The sequence below is a fragment of the Pongo pygmaeus genome, chromosome 13 (assembly GCF_028885625.2).
Source record: "Pongo pygmaeus isolate AG05252 chromosome 13, NHGRI_mPonPyg2-v2.0_pri, whole genome shotgun sequence".
Taxonomy (NCBI): domain Eukaryota; kingdom Metazoa; phylum Chordata; class Mammalia; order Primates; family Hominidae; genus Pongo; species Pongo pygmaeus.
The window spans coordinates 78709647-78725571 of record NC_072386.2 but is presented as its reverse complement, the minus strand read 5'-3'; the positions used below and the strand labels follow the sequence as shown (position 1 = coordinate 78725571).

The 15925-nt window shown below is 42.3% G+C and overlaps 1 protein-coding gene and 1 pseudogene across 2 annotated transcripts in view; one reads left to right on the top strand and one right to left on the bottom strand.

Moving 5' to 3' along the window:
• Positions 1 to 1358: 1358 nt before the first annotated feature.
• LOC129044637 (10 kDa heat shock protein, mitochondrial-like) lies at positions 1359 to 1685 on the top strand (annotated as a pseudogene).
• Positions 1686 to 5001: 3316 nt separating this feature from the next.
• The window catches only part of SPTLC1 (serine palmitoyltransferase long chain base subunit 1), a 77604-nt gene continuing 66680 nt past the window's right edge, over positions 5002 to 15925 (bottom strand). Inside the window, exons 13-15 of one of the 2 annotated variants that reach the window (XM_054502650.2) lie at positions 12116 to 12233; positions 8681 to 8754; positions 5002 to 6409 (exon numbers count right to left, since the gene is read on the bottom strand). In XM_054502650.2, coding sequence (XP_054358625.1) covers positions 6316 to 6409; positions 8681 to 8754; positions 12116 to 12233 — 286 coding nt within the window. In that variant the 3' untranslated portion in view covers positions 5002 to 6315. The remainder of the gene's footprint in view (positions 6410 to 8680; positions 8755 to 12115; positions 12234 to 15925) is intronic. The other variant, XM_054502653.2, reaches the window with a different exon arrangement.

Genomic DNA, 15925 nt, shown 5'->3' with positions numbered 1-15925 from the left:
TTTTGATTTCATTAATTTTCTTTATTTAAAAAAAGTCCTCTCTTTCTGCCCTTCCTCTCCCACATGCTGGTCTGCAGAGCCCTCCTCCCAAGGGGTAGGGCCCTGGGTGGAGCTCAGCATAGTCAGCCCACTCCTCAAGCTGGCCCATACAGGCCTCCAGGAGCCCTGAGAGGGACCAAGACCCCTAGAGTGTGGTGGGTGCCGGCCCTGCCTGAGGACCAGTCGGGGATCTTTCTGCAGATCTACCTGTGGCTCAGCGCACGCCCCCTGCCCTGAGAACAGGAAAGGGCCCGGAAGGGCTGACTCATACGAAAATAGGATGCACTTTATTTACTGGTGCAAAGGCAGGTGAGGGTGCCTCCTGTGTGACTGTTGGCCTTCCTGCCTGGTGGCGCTGAAGGGAAGGAGCCAGTGAGCCTGATCCCAGGAAGGGCCGTCCCCATGTGACCTGCATGGCGGGCCCCAGGAGGCTCCTCCAGGCCCGGGTCAGGGGCCCCAGGCTCTCCCCTGCCTCACGGCCACGTGTCCTGTGCTTTGGGTTTCTTGGTTTGGGTTTTTTTAATGCTAGTTCTCAGTACATAAGGGCATTTTGAAAGAGGTTCCAGCTATCACTTGTAACCATGTACATATACATATATAGTCTATCTACAAAGTGTTTATTTGCAAGATGTTTCGACGGTGAGCTCGGGCCCTGCCCGCCTTTTGACCATCTGTCCCCGGTCCTCGTCCCCGCCCCATGCCCTGGTCCCGAGTGGCCTGGGGACGGGCCATCACTGTATGTATTAAAATGACTGTATCAAATAAATGTTTATTGATTTAAAAAAAAAAATCCTCTCTAGGCCGGGCACAGTGGCTTACGCCTGTAATCCCAGCACTTTGGGAGGCTGAGGCAGGAGGATCACAAGGTCAGGAGATTGAGACCATCCTGGCTAACATGGTGAAACTCTGTCTCTACTAAAAATACAAAAAAATTAGCCGGGCGTGGAGGCGGATGCCTGTAATCTCAGCTACTCGGGAGGCTGAGGCAGGAGAATGGCGTGAACCCGGAGGGTGGAGCTTGCAGTGAGCCAAGATCGTGCCACTTTACTCCAGCCTGGGTGACAGAGCGAGACTCCGTCTCAGAGAAAAAAAAAAAAAGCCTCTTTAATCTTTATTTCCTTCCTTCTACTTGCTTTGGGGTTTTACTTTAAGGCAGAAGCTTAGGTTATTACTGGGATGTTCCTTTTCTGATAGAGGCATTTAAAACCTGTATAAATTTCCTCTTAACCACTGCTTTAGCTGCCTCACATAAACTTTGATTTGTTGGCCTGTGATGGCTGCATGAGAGCAGAATATGAGCTGTGGCTGCTGCAGGAGTCATGGCAGGACCAGCATTTAGAAAGTTTCTTCCACTCTTTGGAAGAAAGTATTGGTTGAAAGGCAAGTATTGGTTGAAAGGAGTGCAGCAGAAACTGTAACCAAAGGAGACATCAGGCTTCCAGAAAAATCTAAAGGAAAAGTATTGCAAGCAACAGTAGTAGCTGCTGGATGAGGCTATAACGGAAAAGGTGGAGAGATTCAACCAGTTAGCGTGAAAGTCAAAAACAAATTTCCTCCAGAATATGGAGACACCAAAATAGTTCTAGATGAAAAGGATTGTATCTTATTAAGAGATGGCGGACATTCTTGAAAAGTATGTAGACTGAAACAAATCACTATTGAAATGGCATCAACATGAAGCTGCCCACTAAAGTTCTGTAATCTTTCATCATGCAAATAATTTGTTTTTTATAATAAAACTATTAACTAAATTTTTTTGATATATTGTATTTAATTCATTCAGTTCATAACATTTAAAAACCTCCTTTGTGTATTTCTTTGATCTGTGGGTTATTTAGGAGCACACTGGTTAATTTGAGCGTTTTCCAGTTTCCTTTCTACTGTGGATGTCTGATTTAATCATATTGTGGACAGAGAATATACTTTTTATGACTTCAATCTTTTTAGATTTACTGAGACTTGTTTTATGGCTCAGCATGTGGTCTATCCTGGAGAATGTTTCATGTACACTTGAAAAGACTATGTATTTTGGAATCTCTGAGTGAAGAGTTCTTTCTTACCACACCCGGCAATTTTTGTATTTTTTGTAGAGACGGGGTTTCTCCACGTTGGTCAGGCTGGTCTCAAACTCCTGACCTCAGGTGATCCACCTGCTTCGGCCTCCCAAAGTGCTGGGATTACAGGTGTGAGCCACTGTGCCCGGCCATGTTTAGCTTTTCTTGTCTCTTGTATATAGCAGAGTTTGCGTTTTGCTTTGTGAACCAATTTGAAAATTTTTTCTTGGAGTAGAAAAAAAGTGCATGGGCCAGGTGGGGTGGCTCATGTATGTAATCCTAGCATTTTGGGAGACCGAGGTGGGCACACTGTTTGAGCCCAGGAGTTTGAGATCAGCCTGGGCAACAGAGTAAAACTCTGTCCCTACAAAAATATTTAAAAAATTAGCCAGGCATTGTGGTCCACACCTGTAGTCCCAGCTACTCAGGAGGCTGAGGCAGGAGGACGGCTTGAGCCCAGGAAGTTGAGGCTGCAATAAGCTGTGATTGCATCACTGCACAGCCTAGGCAACAGAGTGAGACCGTCTCAAAAAAAAAAAAAAAAAAGTAACTGGATGCCCATTCACTGTATGATTAATATGCTTAGTCTCAACTCATGCTATTTTGTTGTATTTTTAAAAATTTTTTGTAGATTCGGGGGTACAGTGCAGTTTTGATACTTGGGTGTATTTTCTGTGTGTATTGCATTACATTTATTATTTTTCCCCTGTATAGGGTCTAATTTTGCTTTTTTTGAATTTAGGAAGTTTTATGTTTGTATTCTACTAGTTATCTTTATAATAAAACTTCCTATAATTACCTAATCCCGTTTTTGTACTTCTAGTATTCCCTTTGTCTAAATATTTTTGTACTGTACCCCACCTATTTACATAATACACTATGAACAAATTATTTTCAACTTTTAGATTTAGGGGTACATGTGCAGGTTTCTTACCTGGGTATATTGCATGATGCTGAGGTTTGGGGTACAAATGATCTCATCACCAAGGTGTTGAGCATAGTACCCAATAGTTTTTCAACCCTTGCCCTGCCTCCTTCCCTCCCCACAGTATCTATTGTTGCCATCTTCATGTCCATGAGTATGCGATGGTTAGCTCCTAATTCTAAGTGAGAACATGCTGTATTTGGTTTTGTTTCTGAGTTAATTCGCAAGATATAATTTACATACATTAAAGTATTTTACTTTTTAAAAACTCCAATCTCATGACAGATTATTATTCTGCTTTTTTTCTTTGAGACAGAGTCTCACTCTGTTGCCCAGGCTGGAGTGCAGTGCTGGAATCACAGCTCATGACTGCCTTGACCTCCTAGGCTCACATCATCCTCCTGCCTCAGCCTCTCAAGTATCTAGGACTACAGGTGCACACCACCATGTCTGGCTTTTATTTTTTGTAGACATCAGCTCTTGCTATGTTCCCCAAGCTGGTTTCAAACTCCTGATCTCAAGCAGTCCTCCTGCCTTGGCCTTCCAAAATGCTGGGATTACAGGTGTGAACCACCATGCCCGGCCTTGCATTTATTAATCAGATGCTTTCCCCTAGTGGTTTTCTCAGTAAGGGCTCAAAAAGAAGTATTAAATTCTAATTTTAAATTATTTTTCTATAACCTTGTTATTTGAAAGACTGCTTTGTGGAAATAAAATCCTTGAATCCCATTTCCTTCTTCCTTCAAATCTCTAGAAAATGTTGCTGTCGAGATGACTTATTTTATCTGTGTTCCATCATCCTTAAGCTTCCTACTCCTCTTCACCAGGAAATAAGTAAGGTAATGAAGTTTAAGCATTCTCCATAGCTTAACCCATACTATTAGGTGTACGTTATGAATGTTTTTATTTGATGTCATCATAGGGACAGTGTTTTAGAAAGATGCATGGAGATATTCAGATTTACATGTTGGGCATCTCTATCTTCTGGGACTAAGGTTTTATGCCCACAAGGAAAGATGGCATGAGGCCCACACATCAGATGATTATTATTTCATAGACTTAAAGATACTTCTTCTCCACCCACATTGTAATATCTCTAATATTGGAAGACATCTTACAGCATAATACAGATGGAATTATTTTCTTCTAGTGGTACATAAAAAAAGTACACATGGTACAATTAGTGAAGTACTGAATTTGATGAAATAACTGGTGTATTTTCTGTCCCAACTTGACCCAAAGCCCTACTTTTCCTGAGTTAGAATTTAGTCACAGACAATAAAAAGGTGGTGTGGTTCTCTTCTTCCCTGCGGACAGTCCTGCTGAGTGGAAATGGGCTCCAAATGGTCTCTACACCGCTCGCGCCAAGCCACTGCCTTTTAAAACACAGATCATTGGTAGAGCACTCTGGCAACTTCTCACTCCGTAAAAGAGAAATTTGTAACTTGGTCCAGATTTGAGACGACTGTACTTTCTCAGCATTTTGCTTCAGTTTGATCCAAATTTTACTGTTTCTAGTAGACATTTATTCGTGGTGTATATTACTGGATTGTGGTCACTCTATAATTTTAACATAAAAATTTTACTTTTGGTTCCTTTTGTTTACAATGTTGGTTTTAAGGACTGAAATAATGTGCCTGATCCACCATCTTTCCCAGACACTTCTGATCATATTTTCAAAAAGTTTATTACAAACATTATTTTGATGTTATTTTCACTTAGAAAGTATTCTAAAAGAAGCTGAACAGTTATTATTTATGAAAATAATGGCCATGATATTTTTGTAGTCCTATGAGGTCAGCAGGAACCTAGGACACTTCAGATACTATATATTCTTTGGTTGGATGTGAAAAAAGGAACTAAGAAATTTAGTTGTTATTTTCTAAAATAAGACCAAACAACAAAGAACACTACCCCAGTGCAAAAAAGTTAAAATTAAGAGACTATTCTGTTGGATATATTACATATGCAAATAGACTAATAATCAGGAATATAGGTTTATTTCATTAAAAAATAAAACAAAACAAACCAGACTCATCCCCCAAAGAGTACTTTATCCTTTAAAGCAGCAGCAATCACAAGGCACATATGTACAAAATACCTCAAGCAAAATAGAAACTGAACATTCAAAAAATATGTGTTGTTTAAAAAGATGTTGAAGACCATTTGAGTAATAAGAGCACAGATTATAAAAATGACAATTTTATTCTTCTACCTTTAACAAGAGAAGGAATGATGGCGTAATATTTATATGCTATCTTGTGGCACATATAACAAAACTTTATACCACGTAGCCTGGTTTGCTAAAGAAAAAACAGGTAAAGTACTGCTTAAAAATGGTATTTTTAGTGCTTTCACATCTTTTGTAGATATCTGGAATTTGTAAGCTGAAAAGAAAAATTCTCTTTTTCCTTAGCTCAGAAAAGCCTACACGTCCCTAGGCAAACCTACCATACAAAAAAGGAATACATTTGAGATATTCTAAAATATAAAGGTTATGATTTATATTCTGGGATCAACATAATAACCAACCCTCTTCCTAAAACAGATTAGAGGTGAACACATAAGAAATGTAAAGAAAGGTTAATTATATCAAAATAAAATAGCTTCTGATTTAAATTATTGGTCACTTAGGAAGTATAATGAATATTCTCTGGCTAAGGATGCTTAGATTAGAAATGGTGTGACATCAATATTTAGTGTGTACAAAAGTTCTAGGATTCAAATACAATGCAAAGTTTATAATAATCACACAAAAAGTGTTCCTTTTAGCCACCATTTAGCTTCACACGACGAAGACTGGAAACTACGCTGTTTATTTAGATCTTCAACATAAATTTGTACCACATATGTTGAAGTGTTCCTCTTAGCTTTAATGTTGCAGTCATTTTTCTATGAAATACTAAGGAGTTAAGGAGCGCTTACTGAACCATTACTATTAGAAGGGTGGGAAGAGACACTGAAGCTCCAGTTTTAAACGACAACAAAAGAATATAAAATACTAGTATAAGAAAACATTTAAATAGTACTAAATGCACAATTTAAATATCAGTTATACACTGTCATTAGTTTTCCTCTTAAAAAAATCAGTTCCTGGGCTTTTAGATGTGTTTTCTTTTTAAAAAAATAAGCATCCTTCTCATGGTCACACAATTGGTCCATATTGACACCATCTGGTAACAATCCTATCAAATATCCACATGTTCTTGCTCTCTTTCAGGCCCCTCCATGGCCAGCGGGAGTCTTGAGTCCTCTCTGCGTGTCGTGTGGCAGGAGGCCATGGTCCCGGGACTCTGCCTAGAGCAGGACGGCCTGGGCTACCTCCTTGATGGTGGACGCAGCTCTGTCCAGTTCTTCCTCTGTTTGTTCCACAGTGACCACAACCCGAATGCTGAGAACAGTAAAGGACACAAAGAATTATCTTTGTGGGCCGGGCGCAGTGGCTCACGCCTGTAATCCCAGCACTTTGGAGGCCAAGGCAGGCAGATCACGAGGTCAGGAGATCGAGACCATCCTGTCTAACACAGTGAAATCCCATCTTACTAAAAATACAAAAAAATTAGACAGTGTGGTGGCGGGCACCTGTAGTCCCAGCTACTTGTGAGGCTGAGGCAGGAGAATGGAGTGAACCTGGGAGGCGGAGCTAGCAGTGAGCCGACATTGCGCCATTGCACTCCAGCCTGGGTGACAGAGCGAGACTCCGTCTCAAAAACAAAAAACAAAAAACAAAAAAACTCAAAACAAACAAACAAACAAACAGAAAAAAGAATTATCTATGTGAGGTGAGGAACTGCACTCACAGTCAGCCATATATGGCCTGAGAGACAAATCCACTGCCTCCTATTTTTGTAACCAAACCTCTCCTGGCAGTCCTCCCAATAGGCCTGTCTATTCATGTACCTGCTGCCCACAGCCACTTTCTCACTACTGTGGCAGGTGGGTCGCTGTGGCAGGGACTCTGCAGCCTGCAGGCCTCGGCCTACACCACCAGTGCACACCCAGTCAGAGTGAGTTTCCGTGGGCTCTGCCTCAGAGGCTGGGAAATAGCATCCTGTCCATCATGTACTGCTTCAGGCAGTGCCAGGCACAAAGCAGGAATTCCATCCTTCTCAAATCAACGACAGTTTGATTGTTCATATTTATATCAATAGCAATGTGAAAGCTCTGTAATACTCTAAGGCATGGCAGAAATTTTCAAGTTTTCAGGAAATCAAAGAAATAATAGCTTGAAAGGACAATGCTACCTCTGTCCCCCTGAGTTCGTCTGCAAACATCTGCTTCATGCATTTGACACACATTTATTGAGCTGTACTATGCTGTGCACGGAGTCTTGAGGGCACAAAACCAGCACAGCTCCCGTCCTCATGCACCTACAGTCTTACTAACAAGTAAATGTAGGATGTAGGATTACACCTTTGGATGAGTGCAATAAAAAATGAAGGGGGCAGCCCAGGCTGGAGTGCAATGGAGTGATCTCAGCTCACTGCAGCCTTGACCTCCTGGAACCAGGTGATTTTCCCACCTCAGCCTCCCAAGTAGCTGGGACCACAGGCATGCACCACCATGCCTGGCTAATTTTTATAGAGATGGGGTTTCACCATGTTGCCCAGGCTGGTCTTGTACTCCTGGGCTCAAGTGATCTGCCCACCTCGGTCTCCCAGGTGTTGAGGTTACAGGTGTGGGCCACTGCACCTGGCTGAGAAGGGCAGGGTCTTTAAGGTGCTTTGAGCTGCTACCAGAGTGATCTTCCAAATCCTGATCTGGCACTGTGGGCCGGCAGAGCATTCAAACTCCCCGGTGGGCTCTCCTGCAGCCTCCCTGACTTGGCACCTGGCCTCAGGACCCTTCTCTCCAGCTCTTCTGCGGCTTGCACTCTGTACTCCCAGATGAACCTGGAGGTCTCCAAGCCACTGAAAACCCTGAGCAAAGCACACACCACCTCATCTGATGGAAAGCCACGATGCCCACAGGATGCCCGACACACACTCTTCTCCAGTTTTGGTGTAGACATCACCTGCTCTCAAAAGCCTGAGCAATGCCCCAGGGCAGAACTGACCATGTCCATGCCCCCTGCTGTGACTGCCTGACCCAGTGCTGTGGTGGGATGGCCAACTCCTTGGACTACCTCGTATGTGCTTTGTGAACAGAATCCAGTCTCCTTAAAAGTAAGACATTAGTCTTTTACTTTTGGTGTTTTTTCTTGATGCTGTACATTTTCCCCACTGTTGCTTGTTTTTTCCCGAATGTTAGTGAGTCTTGCTGACTGAAGGAGCAGCAGAGGCGCATGCCCACCCCCACCCCACACTGCCGATCTTCCCTGCAGGACGGTCCTTGTGGCAGGAACTCCTGGTATGGCATGTGCCACCTTTCAGATGTGGCAGATATGAGCTGATGGAAACTCAGTTTGCCCAAGTTCATTCCTGGGCTCCCAGACATTTCTCTGAGTTAACTGAGAGGGTACTCAGTGAGTCCTTGGGAGCTTTTCAGTTAAAATTTAAAAAACTTCTAGTTTAAGAGCAGAAAACAGGTAATGTACTATATTTTAATGACAGATATTCTTCCATAGCCTATGATAGTCTTTCAAAATTTTTCACAAGATAATGTATTTCATAGAGCTCAGAGTAGGGGAAAAAAATAAGGTCATATTTTAATGTCAACAGACCTGGGAGGAGGGAGACACTTCTCTTCTTTCTCCAAGTAGCGCGCCTGAGTTAATGCAATACTTCTGTTCATGCACTGTAGGAAGAAAAAGAAGACATCTGCAACCTGGACTTCAGACATGGTGGTAATTAAACTGGGGGAACGCTGAAATCCTGCAACGGTAGCTTTAATTCACTTTTCCAATTATAATTGCTAGAAGATATCACCAAAATACTACACCACCACCTTGGCAGCACTGTCCACAGAACTTTCTGCAATGACAAATACCTCTGTTGTGTAGTGCCCAGCAGTCGCCATGAGCCCTGTGTGCTTGCTGCTACTGAGAGGTCACAGTTGCAACTTTTCTTATTTCCACTTAGTTTAAATTCAAACAGCCATAGCTAGCTAGTGGCTACCATTTAGACAAAGCAGAGTTAGCACATGAGGAAGTGGTGCGAGCAAAGTCCTGCAGGCTGGACTTACGACCACCACCACCAGTAGGACTGCGTCAGAGAAAAACCACTGCACTTCAGATATTAGCAAAAACGATGTCCACACGTGGCATCTGGGCATGGTGCTGCTGGGCACTGCAGAGGCTGGCATTAACAAAGTTTTACCCAGCTTTCCTATATATTAACCATCTGTCAACATTAAGAAAAAATGAAAACAATCCCTACTAAAATAAAGAAAGCACAAACACCAGAGCAAGGTAATAGGCTACAGGGGTTTCTTTCTGGAGTGATGAAAAAGTTTTGGAATGAGATAGTAATGGTTGCACAACCTGCTGAATGTATGATACTAAAAGCCACTTAACGATATACCTCAATAGGGTGAATTTTATGGTATGTGGTATGTGAGTTATATTAAAAAAAAATAGCAACAGAGCAAAGGGCAGTGTAAAGGAAAGAACAATTATCCCATGTGTCTGGCAGTAAAAGTATCTGCCTGAAGAGGGGTCACATCGTAGGCTGCAAGGAAGAGATGGAAAAACCATACTAGGCAATGACAACAGCTTCCCGCTGACTCTAGGCTCTGGAAGTGTACTTGGAAAAGTGAACTCCTGCAAACATCTGGACTGGCTCTGTTTCTAGCCCTGGCTGGTTAAGAGACATTATAAACAATAGCTCAGTTTGTAAAAACAGTATCCTGTTGAGCAACTCAACATAAACTTGGCAAAGCCTCTCAGATCTACAAAGCTTAAATAAGAGTTACAGCAGCATGGTTCTTTTCTCTCCTTCAAATATTGAAAAGATGAGGGGAGTGGGACAAAAGATTCGGAAGATTTTAAAAATGGAAGCTGTGATGATGCACAGAAGCGGGAAGATATATGTATTTTTTCTATCAATGAAGTTTCTAGATAGTATTCTGTTCCCTACCCCAGATTGTTCTCTTCTCACTCAACTCTCAAGAGGATTTCCTTAAGAGAGCCAGTATCAAACCAGGCCCACAGACACAAGTTTGGGATCTGTGAGCTGTCCACAGACTTTTCGTCTCCTCTTTCATTACGTGGCTAATCCCTGTAAGCATAGTATTTTAATACTGAGTTGCTTCGTTCGCACGTCCTCCTCTGCATCTCTTTGGTACAAAGCAGTAGTAAGACTTTAGCTGTTGCTATCTAATGAAAAGAGAACAGAGGTGGATTTACTATGCAATGAATACACTGGCATCTGAAGGAGGCGACTGTCCCTCAACATGAAGCATGTGTGGACAACTGTCCTGATGCAGTTCGAGAAGAGACTCAGTGAGAACAGTGGAGCCATCACTGAGACCCAACACCAGCGTATGCAGCTCATGAACCTGCTCTGCGAACACGGCTCTCAGCTGTCCTGCTGGGGCAAGTCCATTGAAAAAAACAAGTTCACCTGCCTCGTGAAGGTAATGAAATGAACGAGAATTTTACTGGCTTGTCCATTTAGTTTGTATTTAATGTATAAATGTGTTTTAGTTTTCCATTTGTATGAGAACTCTAATCACAAAGATGTCATACTTAGTTTTGTGTTTGTCTGTATTTAAGGAACGTTACAATACAAACAATGAGGCAGTAAAGCAGGCAGTGGGATGTTTTTCCCTGTGGAAAGAGTCTTCATGTCCACAGAGCTGTGCCTGAGGGGACATCAGCTGCATTTCCTCATCTCACAAGATAAGTAGCTCCAGCCTGATCATTCATAATCTGACATGTTTCCTTAGGAAGCTCAGATCCTGGGGCTTTTTATTTATTTTTTAATGTAATTGACTCTAGAAGGCCACAAATTTTATGAAGTTCTCCATAAATCCATTATTCCAGATTATGTGGCTCAAACATTTGGGACATAGGACAGCTGAAGCCAGCTAGGCAGCAGAGGCTGCCTGCACACCCGGTCTGAATACTGCACAGCCATGTGGCCTAGAAGAGCCTGCCTGAGAGGCTGTCTAGGCAGATGAGGCTCAGAACAGGGCCTGGCCTAGGAAAGGCACATGACGGGTGGTAGCTGCCATTATGACCCCAGAAACCTAGTAGCGTCGCTCATAGCTACAGCCTCTGGACAAGGAAGCAGAATCAGGCCCATTTTCATTCTCAAATACGTATTAGGTATATGTCAGATTTTTCTCAAAGCAGCAGCAGAAGCCCACATAAAAGTCCAGATTCTTCTGAAAGCAGATGTCTAGCATCCCAGGACTTGGAAGAGGGGTGGGGGGTGGGTGGCATCCCACTGCCCCTCCTGAGTCCTTCCTGCCCAGGTTACTCCGCTGCTCTTCCTCCCCCTTTTAAAGAAACTTCTGTTGGCTCTGAACCACTGTAAACCCGTGTGCCCAGGGCAGGAAGCACTCTGGAGGGGCAGTGCTACTGGATGAAAAGGGGCAAGCGGTTTTCCCTGGTGATGTGTTTCTTAGACAATTAGTAGTAAAATAACTTTTGGAAGATAAAGAAATTTAAATAAATCTCCCCAAATTAGGCATGTTATAAAAAGTGGTCTTCCTTTCCGTTTACAAGAGCATCCTGACTTCAGGGTGACTGTGAGTGGACTGTCCCTGAGCTGTGCTGCGGGGACAGCCAGCCGTCCAGGAATGTGTGCGATGCCCACACACAATGCCTCCCCCAACTACACATAGGAAAGCCTGGCTTTGTAAAATGGTGAGCAAGTGAGTTTTCTGCAAGGCTAGTTTTTCAGAGGAGAGGCCAAGTATATTTAAATGCAAAGTGGTACAAAACTGTATCTTTGGAGGGAGCCACATATTGACCCAATGGGAGGGCCTGCTGCCTGTTACCATGGCCCTCCCATTGGGTCCTGCCTCCTAGAAGCTAGGAAGGACCTGGAGGATTAGGATTCCATGTCAAGAGCGGGTCACCAGCATCTTCCTTTCTACCCTCTTCTCTCTCAGGGCAAAGAGACTTTTCTTAAAAACTAACATTAAAAAATTGCTTGGGGCAAGGGCAGAAGTGGTGTGGGGGGATTGCCTCAAGTCAATGGATACTTACTTGATCTACAATTTCCTGAAGCAGTCTGACATCTTGCTCGCGAGACCCAGTGCTCTCTTCCAGTTGTAGGTGAAAGGCTGGAGAAAGGGGCTCCCCCACCACTTTTAATCCAGAAATGCTGAAGAAGGGAAACACACACAGAGCCGTAAGTCCCTTCCAGGCTTGAAGATCCCTCACGGAGAAATAATGTTAGAAGTCCGCAATGTCAAGGCACAGTGAATGTACAGAAGCTTGCAACAACGGGAAGCATCATTCCAATTCCAACAAAGAAAGGGAAACGAGGTACTCTGAGCAGTGCTTCCTCATCTAAAAAAGTCTGCCTGCGATGTGGCTTCCTGAGCGCAGGACCGGGTCTCGTGGCCCCAGCCTCCCACCAGGGAGTCTGTCCTCCTTACAGGCCCTCCGGGCCCCACCTTGGCCTATCATCCCCTTGCCATGTGCTCCCTCGCCCCCGATGTTTGTTCTTCCCTGTGCTGGCTGCACGCGCCGGGGCCCAGCTCCTGCACTGCCTACCGCTGGGGCCTTCTTCATCACCCACTTTAGGGAAGGCTCTGCTCCATCATTTGCTATTTTTCATCCTGTCTGGATCCTTCACAAGCTACTCACTACAGTTTATGTTATGCTTCCTTGCTTATTATCTATGTCTTTAGTTTTTATTTTGTCTCTCATAAATTATAGGGATGATTTCTGACATTAACAACATTATACCCCATCTCTACAAATAAAACAAAAACAAAAACAAAAAACAAAAAATTGGCCGAGTGTGGTGGCTTGCGCCTGTAGTCCCAGCTACTTGGGAAGCTCAGGTGGGAAGACTGCTTGAACTCAGGAGGTCAAGGTTGCAGTGAGCTGAGATTGTGCCACTACACTCTAGCTTGGGTGACAGAGCAAAACTCTGTCTCAAAGAAAAACCCAACAAATACCAAACATACATTATATTTTGACTAACAGCAATATGTTTAGATAGAAAAATGTCCTTATTTGCATGTTAAGTTTTAGATTTTACTTGGATTAAAATTATTTTCTTTTTACTTAGGATTAACAGCACAAAAATCTGTAGCTTCTCAGGGAGAAAGGTAGATCTTTAGGGGCCAAATCCTGTATTTTTAAATTAAATTAAATTTAATCCTGTATTTTTACTACAGCTGCCATGAGATGCTATTCCATATTACTATTATTATTATTATTTTTGAGACGGCATCTTGCTCTGTCACTCAGGCTGGCTGGAGTGCAGTGGCACGATCTCGGCTACTATCTAGTCAGGTTCATTTAAAGTCTATTTTCTCCTATAACAACAAATATTATTTGGTTTTTGACCTACCTCCTAGGACACAAATGTGATATACGTCCATTTGAAACTGAGCTAAACATTTTAGATTCCTTTCATTTAGTCTGTTTCACCTAAAACGATTTGTTTTTTCCTCAGAATGAAATGACAATAAAAAGTACTAGGTAGCACAACTGAATCTTCCCAGTTTAGGACTCAAAAAGCCTTTACAGAATGACTACTGTGTGTTACAATAATGTGAATTCTGGAAACTCATCTGACCTGGCATTCCAATCACCCTTGGAACATTATTAATTAGCATCTCCTTTCTTTAAATATAATACATCATGCTAGATCTCTCAATAAAGCAGGCTACAGGTCTGAATCATGGAATCTTGGGCATGTGGAATGTGGGGGAACCTTCTAGATTAGTTCCTTACTAACACAGAAACTAAGCAATACACTTTGAAAACCCATTTCCTGTGTAAATTCTGACCATGTTAAACGCATATATCAAGTATCTTTTTTTTTTAAAGGTCATGTATTCTCACAGTATTAAAAAATTGCTTTCAGTCAGGTGTGGTGGCTCATGCCTGTAATCCCAAGCACTTTGGGAGGCCAAGGCAGGTAGATCACCTGAGGTCAGGAGTTCGAGACCAGCCTGGCCAACATGGTGAAACCCTGTCTCTACTAAAAATATAAAAATTAGCCAGGTGTGGTGGTGGGCACCTGTAATACCAGCTACTCGGGAGGCTGAAGTGGTATAATCACTTGAACCTGGGAGGTAGAGGTTGCAGTGAGCTGAGATCGCGCCACTGCACTCCAGCCTGGGCAACAAAAGCAAGACTCTGTCTCAAAACAAAAACAAAAACAAAAAACAAAAAACAAAAAAAAACAAAAAAAACCCTGCTTTCCAAATAGCATTTCATATGAATCAAATGGCCTCAATTTTCCTCAAGAAATACAAGGCGCGATGGCTCACACCTATAATCCCAGCACTTTGGGATGCTAAGGTTGGGGGGATCACGAGGTCAGGAGTTCAAGACCAGCCTGACCAACATAGTGAAACCCCGTCTCTACTACAAATACAAAAATTAGCCAGGTGTGGTGGCACGTGCCTGTAATCCCAGCTACTCAGGAGGCTGAGACAGGAAAATCGCTTGAATCTGGGAGGTGGAGGTTGCAGTGAGCTGAGATCGTGCCACTGTGCTCCAGCCTGAGTGACAGAGCAAGACTCTGTCTCCAAAAAAAAAAAAAAGAAAAGAAAAGAAATACAAGGCACCTGAGGTCCAAATCTAACTTGTGCTTTTTGATCAAATGGTCTCATCTCACATGCTGGTGAGAGAAGGAATTAAACAAAATGCCCTATCTCTGGTTGCCTAGATGCTGAATGTCAGATGAGTTTAATTAAAACCAAATGGACACGCTTGTAGCTTGAGTTCAGAGGAGCCGTGTTTCAGAGTCTATTACACTACTCTTTAACAAAAGACTTTGCCAAACATATCATCTTATCCCAGTGGATAAACGAGCACTGGGCTAGCTCCCAGGGACAGAGCAATCACCCAGGTAGCCACGGTCTCCACTGTGTGCTTATAGTCTATAGGGAGAATCTGACACCAATAACTATCTCTATTACAATGAAAACAGAGGCAAACCAGCATAGGATGTTGACTTCCTCTCCCAAACTCAATCTCAGAGATGAGAGTAGTGAGAAATTAGAGAAAAACTGAACAAAAATATTACTCAGAACTAAACATTGAAGATACTGCCTTTGAAACTATTTATCTTTAACATATTTATTGGAAAATGAGAAATAAAACCAAAAGCTAAATGTAAGAAGCTGAAGAAGAGTAAGAACACAGTGCAATGAGACAATGCATAAAAATAAGAAAACACACTGATGAAAACACACAAAACCAAATTTATATAAATAAAAAGTTAAAATAATATAGATATATGAGAGATAATCAACAACTATTCCCAAACCAAAGGCCCCAAGCCTAGATGGCTGTAAAGTGGAAGACCTACTCTCAACTTTTGAAGAAACGATCAAGCCTTGTTTTACTCAGTGCTTCCATGAAGCAGAAAGAGTGGCAAATAGCCAAATCATCTACTGAAGCTACCCTAACACTGACTCCTATGTTACGTAAAGTTGGTACAAGGTTATAGATCCATTTAAATTATAAACATAGATATAAAAAGTCAAATTAAAATATTAGCTAAATAAATCTAACAGTGTAGAAAAAGATATTATAATGAAGTAATGGTTTTCTCAAGAATGCAAGGATGGTTTAACATCAGAAAATATTTCAATGTAATTCAGCCATAAGACAAATTTATGATTTACCTTAATAGATGTTAAAAAAAATGGATAAAGTTCAACATCTATTTATGATTTTTAAAAAAGGCCTTCAAATTTAGGAATCATTTAGCCAGGTGCAGTGGTACGCACCTGTAGTCCCAACTAGTTGGGAGGTGCTTGAGTCCAGGAGTTTGAGGCTATAGTGTGTTGACTATATCTGTGAATAGCCACTGCACTCCAG